General features: G+C 37.2%; 1 protein-coding gene across 1 annotated transcript; it reads left to right on the top strand.

Annotated features, from left to right (window-relative positions):
• The first annotated feature begins 918 nt into the window (after positions 1 to 918).
• Positions 919 to 4,369, top strand: LOC120337178 (microfibril-associated glycoprotein 4-like). Its single transcript, XM_078116692.1, has 7 exons — positions 919 to 1,136; positions 1,803 to 1,903; positions 2,259 to 2,346; positions 2,514 to 2,659; positions 3,348 to 3,444; positions 3,571 to 3,667; positions 4,051 to 4,369. The coding sequence occupies exons 1-7, from the start codon at positions 1,016 to 1,018 to the stop codon at positions 4,367 to 4,369; spliced, it is 969 nt and encodes a 322-aa protein (XP_077972818.1). The 5' UTR covers positions 919 to 1,015.
• Positions 4,370 to 11,342: the final 6,973 nt, after the last annotated feature.

Below are 11,342 nucleotides of genomic sequence, written 5' to 3'. Positions count from 1 at the left end.
GAGCTATAAAAAAGGTTTATCAATGTCTGTATGCGTGGATTACCAAGAGTAATGAAAATTGATCAATTGTTCAATTTATTCACGTATCAAGAATTCCATTTTCTCTAAATGGAGCAGGAGTGTGTGACTTATTCATTAAAAACGGTACGTGACTGCTCGAGAATTTAATCGTGGGAAAATATTAGGATTAAATTTGACAATTTATCGACCTTCCGGGCGAACTGCTGTGTACAATTTATTATGTCGCATATGGTATCATTCACAATTTTTTTACCATAGTTCTGTCTCAAATCAATAGCTTTTGCGTTTCAATTTTATTGTTTATTCTAATTTGAAAGAAGTAAAAATAAATAATGTATGTACTAGAACCATGTATGTCTGAGGAAGCCCGACCTTGGTCAGATGAAACGGTACAGAAATATTTTTGTGTCGGCGTGCAGCAAGACTCTTGAATTACTTATTACTAATTGATATATCTAAACAAGAAGAATAACTTATGTCTCACCTTTCTATGGATAAATGCATGACTCAGATATAAGAAAAGTTCACAAAACTTATACTGATTGCTTCATACCTGATGAGCGTGTTCTTAATATGAATTATCCTGGTATAAATCACTCTCTATTACGTACAAATGTATGAATTCATCATCCAACTGAAGAATCACCATTGAATCGTTTATGAGAATACGCCATATTCACCGTAGTTATATTTGGCTGTAAAGTGAATAAATGATTCCAAAACGAAACTAGAGACATAGATGACCCAACAATATTGACGTAAACACACACATCTTCAGCTACTTATTATTCACATAGCGATAAATGTTGGCAACAGTCATACTAATCAAAGATGTCAACTCATGTTTGGGATGATTAATTAGTATTTTGCAAAATGAGCTCTGTTCCAATCATATGAGTAACAAACATCACTCGCGACAAGCCAAACATGTTGTCTATTAGATGCTTATTAAACTTTGGAAGATTCATTGAGGAGGACCGATCGACCTGCCAAGATGTCTACAGCCGAGACGAGATTTTACAATGAAATTCCAGATAATCCAAATAGAAGTAACGCTTTGCCAGCTAATGTCAATATTTATGAAACGCCATGCGTTCGGCAGCAAAAGCACAAAGGTATTTTGAATTGTAGTCTATACGCAGGGCTGCCATAACGTCCTTATTTCTAAGATTTGTGCTTATTTTTAAGGTCTTTTTCTTAGAATTTCCTTCCCTTATTTATTAAAAACGTCTTTATTTTGACATGTTTCATTTTACAAGTAGAGGTTCTGATACCAGGCACTTAGATTTGTCAATTCGAATGATTGATTTGCTAGAAATGATATTGGAACATCATTGATTGCTACGCGCATTCATGGCGTAAGTGAACTGGGAAGTGGGTTGGAACAGATAGTTTCTAAGAATGGAGAACTGCTGGTACAAATCTTTTCTAATGCAAAGTATGAATAGACACGGGTCGCACTGTCATGAATACATTTTGTCTGTTACATTTCGTTCTTTGTAATCTTATTATTACGTTTCTCTGATATCCTCATTTTTGGGTTCATATCGACGACAGCCCTGTCAATACGTGGTATCATTCGTTTCCGACATAGGTTGCTTTTTCAACTAATGGAAACATACTATTATTCCATGTCACACTTCTATAAGCCGCATAGCGTAACTTGCCTTGTGAAATATTTATCACGAAACATGGAATTTTCTAGAAACCTGGACATATTTGACTTTATTACAAAATCCTGTGAACATTCGGTTAATGTTTGAAATCTGATATCATTCCAGATACTGAAGACACAACAGTAAAAAGAGGACTGATTGCTCTGGCAATATTTTTATCAATGAATGTTGGGCTTGTTGTTTTCGGTCTTGTGATCATCACACAGGTTAGAAAAATGTACCAGATGTCATTCTATCGATATTATAGCGAGTTTTGCCAAAAAATTAAGAATACACAATGCATAACGAATTGACAGCAAACCCTTGAAACGGTGGTACTCCCGTAGTATGTGAACCAAAATGGCGGACACCGGAACGTAGTAGGTGTATCAGGTTAGGGTTAGGCCATAATTTCTGGTACAAATTCTACGGGAGTCACTTGGCTAGTCCCTGAACTCGTGATAGAACCAAAATAAGAAAAATTGGAAAAACATTATGTACCGTAACCTGGTACACATATTATGTTCAGGTGTCTACCTTATGTGTGAACATTAAAAACGATTTATTTAATTATATCAACAGCTCCAAAGTGAGATGAAAATTTTGGAAGATCAACTGACACATCAAGGAGACCAGTCATTTGCTAGGTTGAAATGGCTAGAGGAAAATGGTAATTTTACTGTTGTAGAAATGGTTCGACTTATCGAACACGAAGATTAAGAGGTGCCTTCCCCTTTTTGCCAAAAAGCATTTGGAAAATAGCCTCTGTATAAGTTAAAAAGAGAATATGAATCCTAATTAATATATTTACAAATAGGTAATATAGTTATTTTACAGTTTTCCCGAGAGATTGCACAAGTGTAAAGCATAAATACGCAAACATTCAGAACATCACCGGTGGAGTCTTTGATATTTATCCGGAATCAAGAGCCAAACCTGTTGAAGTTTACTGCGATATTGTAACGGATGGAGGCGGATGGATTGTATGTCATAATCGTCTAACTACTTCTTAATATAATGACTTTCATTTATTTTATGTAACCGAAAGGGCTGTACTCATTTTTTTTATTATAATTTCAAAACAAGTTACCTAGTGTAGTTTTTAATTAAAAAGATTCAATATTTTGTTTTTTTATTGAAAACGGCAACCCGACAAAAAGCTGCATAGTGGACGAGGAAGACAATATATATTTCACTAGCGCCTCGTGATTGTAGTTTTATATTGCAAATTGGGCACTCTCGAAGTATGTGAACCAAGATGGCGGACATTGGAACGTAGTATGTGTACCAGGTTAGAGTTGGGTCATAATTTCAGGTAAAATACTACGGGAGTCACTTGGCTAGTCCCCGACCTCGTAATAGAACTAAAATAAGGAAAATTGGAATGAAATTATGGCCGAACCGTAACTGGTACACATACTACTTTCCGGTGTCGGCCGTTTTCGTTTACATACTTTGGGAGTAGCAAAAATTGTGTATCCGCACAATAGTTACCTAACAAAAACAGAAAAAAAATGGAGATTTAACAGGTAACCATAAAATATTTATATAACATAAAAACGGACAATATGGTCCGTGACAACAGCTATTGATAATACGCACCCCCATATTTGTGAGACTAAATTTGACCATAAAAGTGCGTATTATACACGGAGAAATACGGTATTTAAGGTGTTTCAAAGACGAATGGACGGAACAGAAGATTTTTACAGAGGATGGAACGACTATGTCAGTGGATTTGGCGAAAAAGATAAAGAAATATGGTTAGGTGGGTGAAGAGCATGTTGACGATTAAATGTACCAAATGCTAGATAAAACATAGTAAAATACATCGCAAAATTAAACTTTTTCAAATATTCAAAGTGATCATATGTTTCACATTCCACACATTCAGGGCTAGAAACAATCTATCAACTGACTAAAGACGGAAGTTTCGAACTACGAGTTGATTTGGAAGATTTTAATGGAACTACTGTTTATGCCAAGTATGGGTAAGTATTGAATACAGTTTATCATTATAAATTTTGAGACTAAACAATAAATTCTTGAATAATGAACCCGCATCGATTAGAATTAATTAGTCGATCATGATGGAAATTTCCCGCATACATACTGCAATAATATTCACTGACCGGAAACCAATTCTCTCAATCGTCACAAAAATTTGAGTCACTTGCCATACAGCAGTTGGTATTAGTGCGAAGTAAGTTGAATCAGGATCTGATTTTACGGATATTTTGTGTGATGTCCCTAACTACAAGAATACATTTGTTCAATTCAATATCCTTATATTAACGTTGCACGAGATATTTTGTTAAATGATCACTTAACATGCCGCAAATATCATTGAATCAAGCTTTATTTGTTTTTTCAGGATTTTCTCAATCTCATCTGCAAGCGAAAACTATGCATTGTTAGTTGGAGAATACTCTGGAACAGCCGGTGACTCATTGACATATCATACCAATATGCAGTTTAGTACGAAAGATTCTGACAATGACCGAGAGTTGCCCGGCAATTGCGCAATTGCTCGGAGAGGGGCTTGGTGGTACAATCAGTGTTATCACTCAAATCTGAATGGGATGTATTACCAGTACGGGCTAAATACTGTACGATCCGTTAATTGGTATCACTGGAAATCTAATCATCAGTCTCTGAAGTTTAGTGAGATGAAGTTTCGGAAGAAAACATAATTTCCAAATGAACTGAAATACAAAGACTGCATACAAAGATTTCAATTGACCATGTCACTGCAATATCTTACTTTCAGCCTCTTGTGTTATCATACGTAGAATCGACATCGTTTAAGAGAGACTTATTTATTTATTCTCAAAAGCTTTATATGGATGGCATCTCGTTCAATATAAGCTATGTCTAATTTTTACTGTTAAGACATTTTGGATAGCATCAATTAATATACTGAAATAAAGCTGCTAAATAATAAATATACTAAAAATTTTTTTAAAAAATTGTAGAATGTACTGTTTGAAATTATAGCTAATAAGTCACTCAAAACCTGGAAGTAGTAGAAAAAACGGGTAATTTGTGGAGAAAAAAGCGAAAATTCTTTATTCAGAGCAGTCTGTTGACCATGTATCATTTTATTTATTGTTAGATTCAAAACACGTTATGTGCGGTAAGTTATTGTTCAATAAAATCACACTTGTTGTAAGTGTAACAATTCGTATCACTGTTTTGATTATAAAATTCTCCGTTGAGACAAACAACTATTGATAATAGATCTAAGATTAAACAGTTAAAAGTATAATTTCATTATTTGTGCAATATAGCATTTTTCCTCTTCATTATTGAACACGAAGTGACCTATATGGAACGTTTTGTTGTTGTTCTTCTTGGTATTCTTTTTTCGTATTTTTATGGAAAAATCGCATTTTATCTTTTCTTTGTTTCAATTTTTAATCTTTCAGCCTACTTAAAATATTACCAAAATGTTTTGTTTCTGAATAAAATCAATTTTATGATATGAAATCATTCCTTAGTTTAGCCCCATGTATACACAATTATTGAAACTTCAACATTCACAATACCTCCGCGACCGCTCACCTTGATAGGATGTTTGTCAATCTCAAATATTTGACGTCTCAAATACGGGAAGATTATTGAGTAAATGTAAGAATAGCTGAAAGTGAATGACGTGTCGTCGAAGTCAACCTTTGTATGGCCTTCGAATAGAGGGCTACGGAGCTGTGCCCCAATAAGATATTTGAATAACTCATTGCACAGCTTAATTTTTTGCTTAAGGAAGGTTTGGACAACACAAATATCTACACGTGGTATTGGTATTTCTTCCCGAAAAAATGCATCAATATTCTCGAAAAAATACCTAAATACTGTACATTGATATAACTATATTAATTGAAAGAAATGCGGTTGATTTTTTATTTGAATGACGGAAAAAAATCGCGTTCAATGTGATCTTATGCTATACCACGGGGTTCGATGGTTCAGCAAAGGTCATGAATGACTGGTTAGCTGTGCATTAACGTCATATTTGAAATTTTTAGCGCAATTCCTTGTTGAATGAATAATCGTTTTCGCTTAGTCAGGGTTGATTCCAGAAATAATAATATTGATATACGCATCACGCGGTTTAATCTAATGAAATACTATAAAACGATCTGAACGATGTATTCATATTAACCTCTTGATGACGTAACACCCCCACCAAAACACACAGTGCAATGGATATGCCTTCAGACAATGCTTTAATAAACCTAGAAAATAATATCAAGCATCTTTTGATATCCGTCACATGCCTTCTACGTATTTCTATAAATGATGCCATATATTTCTATTCTGTAATCAGATAGTTAGTTATCAAGATGTCAGCTGCAGAAATTTTTCGCAAATGGGGACGACGCCGAATACAATCGAAAACTTCTACGAAAACGTAGAGACGCAGCCAATGAAGAGCAAAGGTATTTTATTACCAAACATATATTTTAACCGAGGGTACAAAGTTGAAACAGAAGTTCAACGTTTCGAAGCTTATCTCGGCTAATTGTATACTGAATACTGTACTTTGCCAGTACAGTTTGTGACCAAATTTTAAACTTTTTCCATTTGATTATTATACCCAACTATTGCACAGGGATTTATATAGTTCTATTCTCTTATATGTTTCGTTGGGCTCTTGCAAGTGGGTTGAAAATCATTGCTCTCTCTAGACCAGTGGTTCTCAAACTTTTTTAGTCTCAGAGCCGCATTTCAAACCTCAAAGCTGTGAAGAGCCGCACACAAGCAACGCAAGGTAAAATAACAACAAACCTTAAGCGCGTATTTAAAATACCAAGTCCTCGTAACAATAACACACCTAACAACTAGAGCTGGGCAAAATATTCGAATGCCATTTTATTATTCGAATATCCGGTACCACGTGACCTGCGCCGCTCTGCTTGGACACCGAACTCGCGCGTCTCCAACTCAATCGTGAATTGTGCGAGATTTCCCTACGCCGCTCGCTATCAGAAAAAAAAGACAAATTTGAAAAGTCGTTGTTTTTGCGTTATGGTGTTATATGCTTATCTTCGCACTTAACGTATCGTTTTAATACATTATTTTGCAAAAAAACGTATCGACCGTTCCGTAAATTTAGAAACGTCAAATCAGATTAGGTATTTAAAATAAATTTCTCAGATTTTAAACACCGCATGCTTGGTGACATATCATTAGCCATTTCTTGCATTACCGAACATAAATTTGATTGAAATTAAATGTTAAAATGACTTTTCGGTGTTTCATTGTGAAAAAGGCAATTTTAGATCGTTAGAAAACTCTAGTTATGTAAATAGCATGGATTTAAAAATGACCAGAAGTTTTTCCAAAAGCTGGTATGAGTTACTTATATGAAAAACACTCATTAAATTGTAACCAGATAAGAAATGTCATGGCCTACTCCCTTTAAAGCACTTTGCATTAGCTCTTTAGTGATCCTTTCCATCCTTGGCCAAGTGATGTTTCGAATATGTAACATTGTACTCGGCCATACATGGCCGTTGAGCCAAGAGTAAAACGTAAAATTAATCGTGAATTTCGTTGTGACAATGCACACTGACTCGTTCACGAATTGTTGCGTCTATTATCATCGAAAATGATTACAATTGGTAAATTTCGTAGCAATTGGGCAGCACTAATTAAGTCTTATAGCATGACATAATCAAAATCATTAAGTGAAGTGGTGAATTTGCGAATTCCGTAAAGAAAATTGAGCATTACTCAGTAAGTATTTTAGCTATAATAACCATCGGGGTGTTGTTTTGTTGAAAAAAAAAAAAAACTTAAAACTTTAGAGAATTAGGTATAATTAGCGTCTGACCCTCGATTAGGCACAAAGGCCTAGGAATGCCTTTATTGCCAATTTATTTAATCGCTTTTTTTAAATCAACAGTCAGGATTCACGCAATCGTAAATTTGCTAGGTTTATCTATCTAATACTAAAATAACACGAACACCATAGGAGAGCACGAGAAACTCAAGTATCGTTTTAATAAATATCTGCATCTCGGTTATCGTTCACTTTAAACAGGCACGGTTAATTTACAAGCGTTGATAAGGAAGATCAAATCCAAGACAGGGAATAAAACTCAGAATAAAATTAATTTGGTTTAGAAAATCAGTGGCCGCGCGTCAATAGGGCCAACCGGGGCAATGCCCCGGTTGTTTTTTCGGTATAATAAAAAATATTCGAAAAATACCTCAATATCGGTTGCACAGACTGTCTACACTTGCCATATTCTCCCGACATGGTTCAATTTTCGCTCGCAAAGCCTTCGCCGAACGTCGACGGGGCGACGCCGATTTTGCCCCGGTTGCTCATTGTATATCGTATTCTCTCTTTTATCTTCCACTCGCCGCGTTTGTCTCGTTTGTTTTCTGTTTCTTTTACTAAATCATCGGGGCCGATCGGGGCTAGCCCCGAAATTATGACGACACAATGCCGACGTTTCTTACAACAACGTGTTGACATATTCACGCATTCCTTCTCGTTCGTTGGTTGCTTGAAGAGTTGATAGTTTCCTCGCCTTCGTTTTTGTCGCTTGTTTCGCTATTTGAATCAGTTAGAGACCTTTAGGTCATTTGCTTTCGATTTTCCACATTCCTTTTGAGCTCCTCACTTCTTTCCGGCTTCGCATTTCTTAGCCTTAGACCTCATAATGAATAAGGTTGATGCACTACTTCGCACTCCGTTTTCGCAGCTGCCGCTGGAACAAAAATTAGAGGTACAACGTCTTGGGCCTTATCAACCAAAAAATTGTTCACTGGAACAATCCCATGACGGAGGAAAGCGTCGGTGTACATTCTGCGCAGAAACTTGGTATAAAAAACACGAATGGTTGTGTTACAGCGAGGACAAAAATGCACTTTTTTGTTTTTATTGCCTACTTTTTGCTACCGCCCGTGACTCACGTTGGTGTAAATTTGGTTTTAGAGATCTTAAACATCTTTCCGAGCGTGCCAGGGATCATCAATCTTCTATGGAGCATCTAGACAATGCAGTAATATACCGAACATTCGGAAATGTTAATATTGCAGCACAGTTGGATGAAGGACGCGCGGTTTCTTTTCGTCGGCACAACCAAAACGTCGAGAAAAACCGCCATGTTCTCGGTCGATTGATAGATGTTTTGAAGTTCATTGGTTGTCACGAGCTGTCCCTCCGTGGGCACGATGAACGGGCTGGCTCTTCTAATAGAGGGGTATTTTTGGATATGGTGGAATACACCGCATCCCTAGATACAGTATTGAGAGATCATCTTGATGCCGCAACTGTTTCGAAAGGGACATCTAAGGATATCCAAAATGATTTGCTCGACTCAATGTATAAAATTTATTTTCAACATTTGGCTCTGGAAATTGAGAATTGCCAGTTCCTTTCGATTCAGTCTGACGAGACAACTGACATCACGTGCGTTTCCCAACTGGCTGTGATTTTTCGGTTTGTGAAAGATGGTAAACCTACCGAGAGATTTCACAGCTTTGTACCAATCGTTGATCGCACGGCTTGCGGAATATCGGCTGTACTGAAAGAAGTGTTACAGCCTTACAACGCGAAGTCAAAATTGATAGCTCAAACTTATGACGGCGCGGCAGTCATGAGTGGGTCGAAACATGGTGTTCAAGTTTATATAAAAGAAGATTTTCCTCATGCGCATTTTTTACATTGTTATGCACACCTATTTAACCTCGTTATTAAAAATATGTGTCTTGATACCCCTCTCGTCCGTATATTTTTTGCAAATGTTTCGGGGTTTTCTTCATTTTTTTTCCGTTTCGCCGAAGCGCTCTGACCTCCTTCGCCAGATATGTAGCCGCCGTCTCCCAGCTTGTGCACCAACACGTTGGAACTTCCAATCACGCGTGGTGCAGGGCGTGTCCGAAATTAGGTCTGAGCTCATTGAGTGTTTCAATGGCATTCAGAGCTCTCCGGTTTGGGACGAACGCTCTGTGAGGGAGGCGGCAGGTCTAAAGCGTCTGCTAGAAGATGGTGAGTTTTCATTTTTTCTCCACAATATTCTATCACCTGGATGTATTATACGGCGCAGTCAAGGCTAATGGATGGAGCGTCTGTGCAGTCGTGTATTTCAGACTTCTGCGATGCTGTATCTCGTATCCGGGAAACAATAAAATACGACACATGGAGTGCTTCTTTACGCCGCGGGCAAACAACGCAGCGTTTGATCTTGTCTGCAAAGGAATGCTGTGACATTCTGGTGAATCAAATAGGCGATCGTCTGCGCACTGAACACCTTGCCGCGTTCTCTTTGATGAACCCCAAAATTTTTTCAAAATTTGCACGTCAATTTCCCATCCATTTGTTGGCTACTGTCTCCAAATTTTACCCCACGATAAACGTGGGTAAATTGGAAAATGAATTGCGATGTATTTACACCAATCAAACTTTTTTGAACATCGCATCAACTTGCGCGCTCTATGGGTTCCTCATAGATAACACTCTAGTAACTACCTTTGCGGCGTCTGCAAAATTTCTGGACATCATTTTGACGACGCCTATTTCTTCCGCCGACGCAGAGCGAACATTCAGCACGCTGAAGCGTATTAAAACGCATCTCAGAAACACAATGAAGCAAGATAGATTAAATTCCTTGGCTGTTTTATCCATTCACAGAGACGTTATTTCTGGGATGCATGATTTTAATCAGCGCGTTATTGAGCATTTTGCTTCCAAGAAACCGCGCGTGTTGCATATATGTTCAAGCAGTAGAAGTCTAGCAGCATATATATCTATGAGTGAGCGACGCATGTCCTTATCTTAGCATTAACTTTCCTTTCTTCATAGTAACGTTTTAAACCTTATTTTAGGTTTTGTCTGGTTTCCCGAAGTTTCTGTTAATATGTCATTGTATTTATCTGGGTAAATATTGCCTTTCCTTTTGAAAGAGGTTTCAAAATAAACTATGTCTATATTTATTAATCCCTTGACTTGGCCCGGTTTTAAAGACACTTTCTTATCGGTAAAAATTGTCGCTGCACGCAATTAAATTAATATGTAAGGACATTTTGGAATCTCGTGGCTGTCATGGATCGACAGAAAAAACATTATACGCTTAAATAGGCAGCTCTTTTAACTAGCGCGTAATCGCGGTGCTTGTTGCAGACGGCAATGGGAAGTTCCGACCTCAAATTTGTTATTTTCTGTTTGTTAGCAAGAGCCGTGGGCTAATTCTCGCGGAATTTAAGAAATTGGTTTAGTGACGCGCAAGTTCCGTGTCCGAGCAAAGCAGCCTAGGTAATCGATATATGAGTAGCAAAATGACATGCTAATACTTAGAGAATGACATCGACAGGTTATTGTTACGTGACGATACACGGCGCGGTGTTTTTCGGAAGGCGATCCAAGTTCGCCCCCCAAAAATTATGGAAAGTGTCCGCCCCTGTCATCAGGGTAACTTTGCTCGATAACCTTTACTGGTTTATCGCGTCTCCGTTCACACTGAAACGTATTTTTTTTTTATATTTGCTTCGTAATTATGTTTGTCCATTGTGTACTTTTGGTATGTGATAAAATAAACTACTGACTGAGTACTTACGACGACAGCGATGCCGAAGATTATATCGATGTTTCCAAAAAAAGACTGGAAGAAGAAGAGCAAGACTTATCGAAGTAAATGCTGGGTATTCACGACG

The sequence above is a fragment of the Styela clava genome, chromosome 10 (assembly GCF_964204865.1).
Source record: "Styela clava chromosome 10, kaStyClav1.hap1.2, whole genome shotgun sequence".
Taxonomy (NCBI): domain Eukaryota; kingdom Metazoa; phylum Chordata; class Ascidiacea; order Stolidobranchia; family Styelidae; genus Styela; species Styela clava.
This window is presented reverse-complemented; position numbering and strand designations above follow the sequence as displayed.

Coding starts and splice junctions, on each gene's coding strand:
- LOC120337178 (XM_078116692.1), top strand. CDS start 1,016: ATGTCTACAGCCGAGACGAGATTTTACAATGAAATTCCAGATAATCCA. Junction 1,904..2,258: donor GTCTTGTGATCATCACACAG/GTTAGAAAAATG, acceptor TTATATCAACAG/CTCCAAAGTGAGATGAAAAT. Junction 3,668..4,050: donor ACTGTTTATGCCAAGTATGG/GTAAGTATTGAA, acceptor TTGTTTTTTCAG/GATTTTCTCAATCTCATCTG.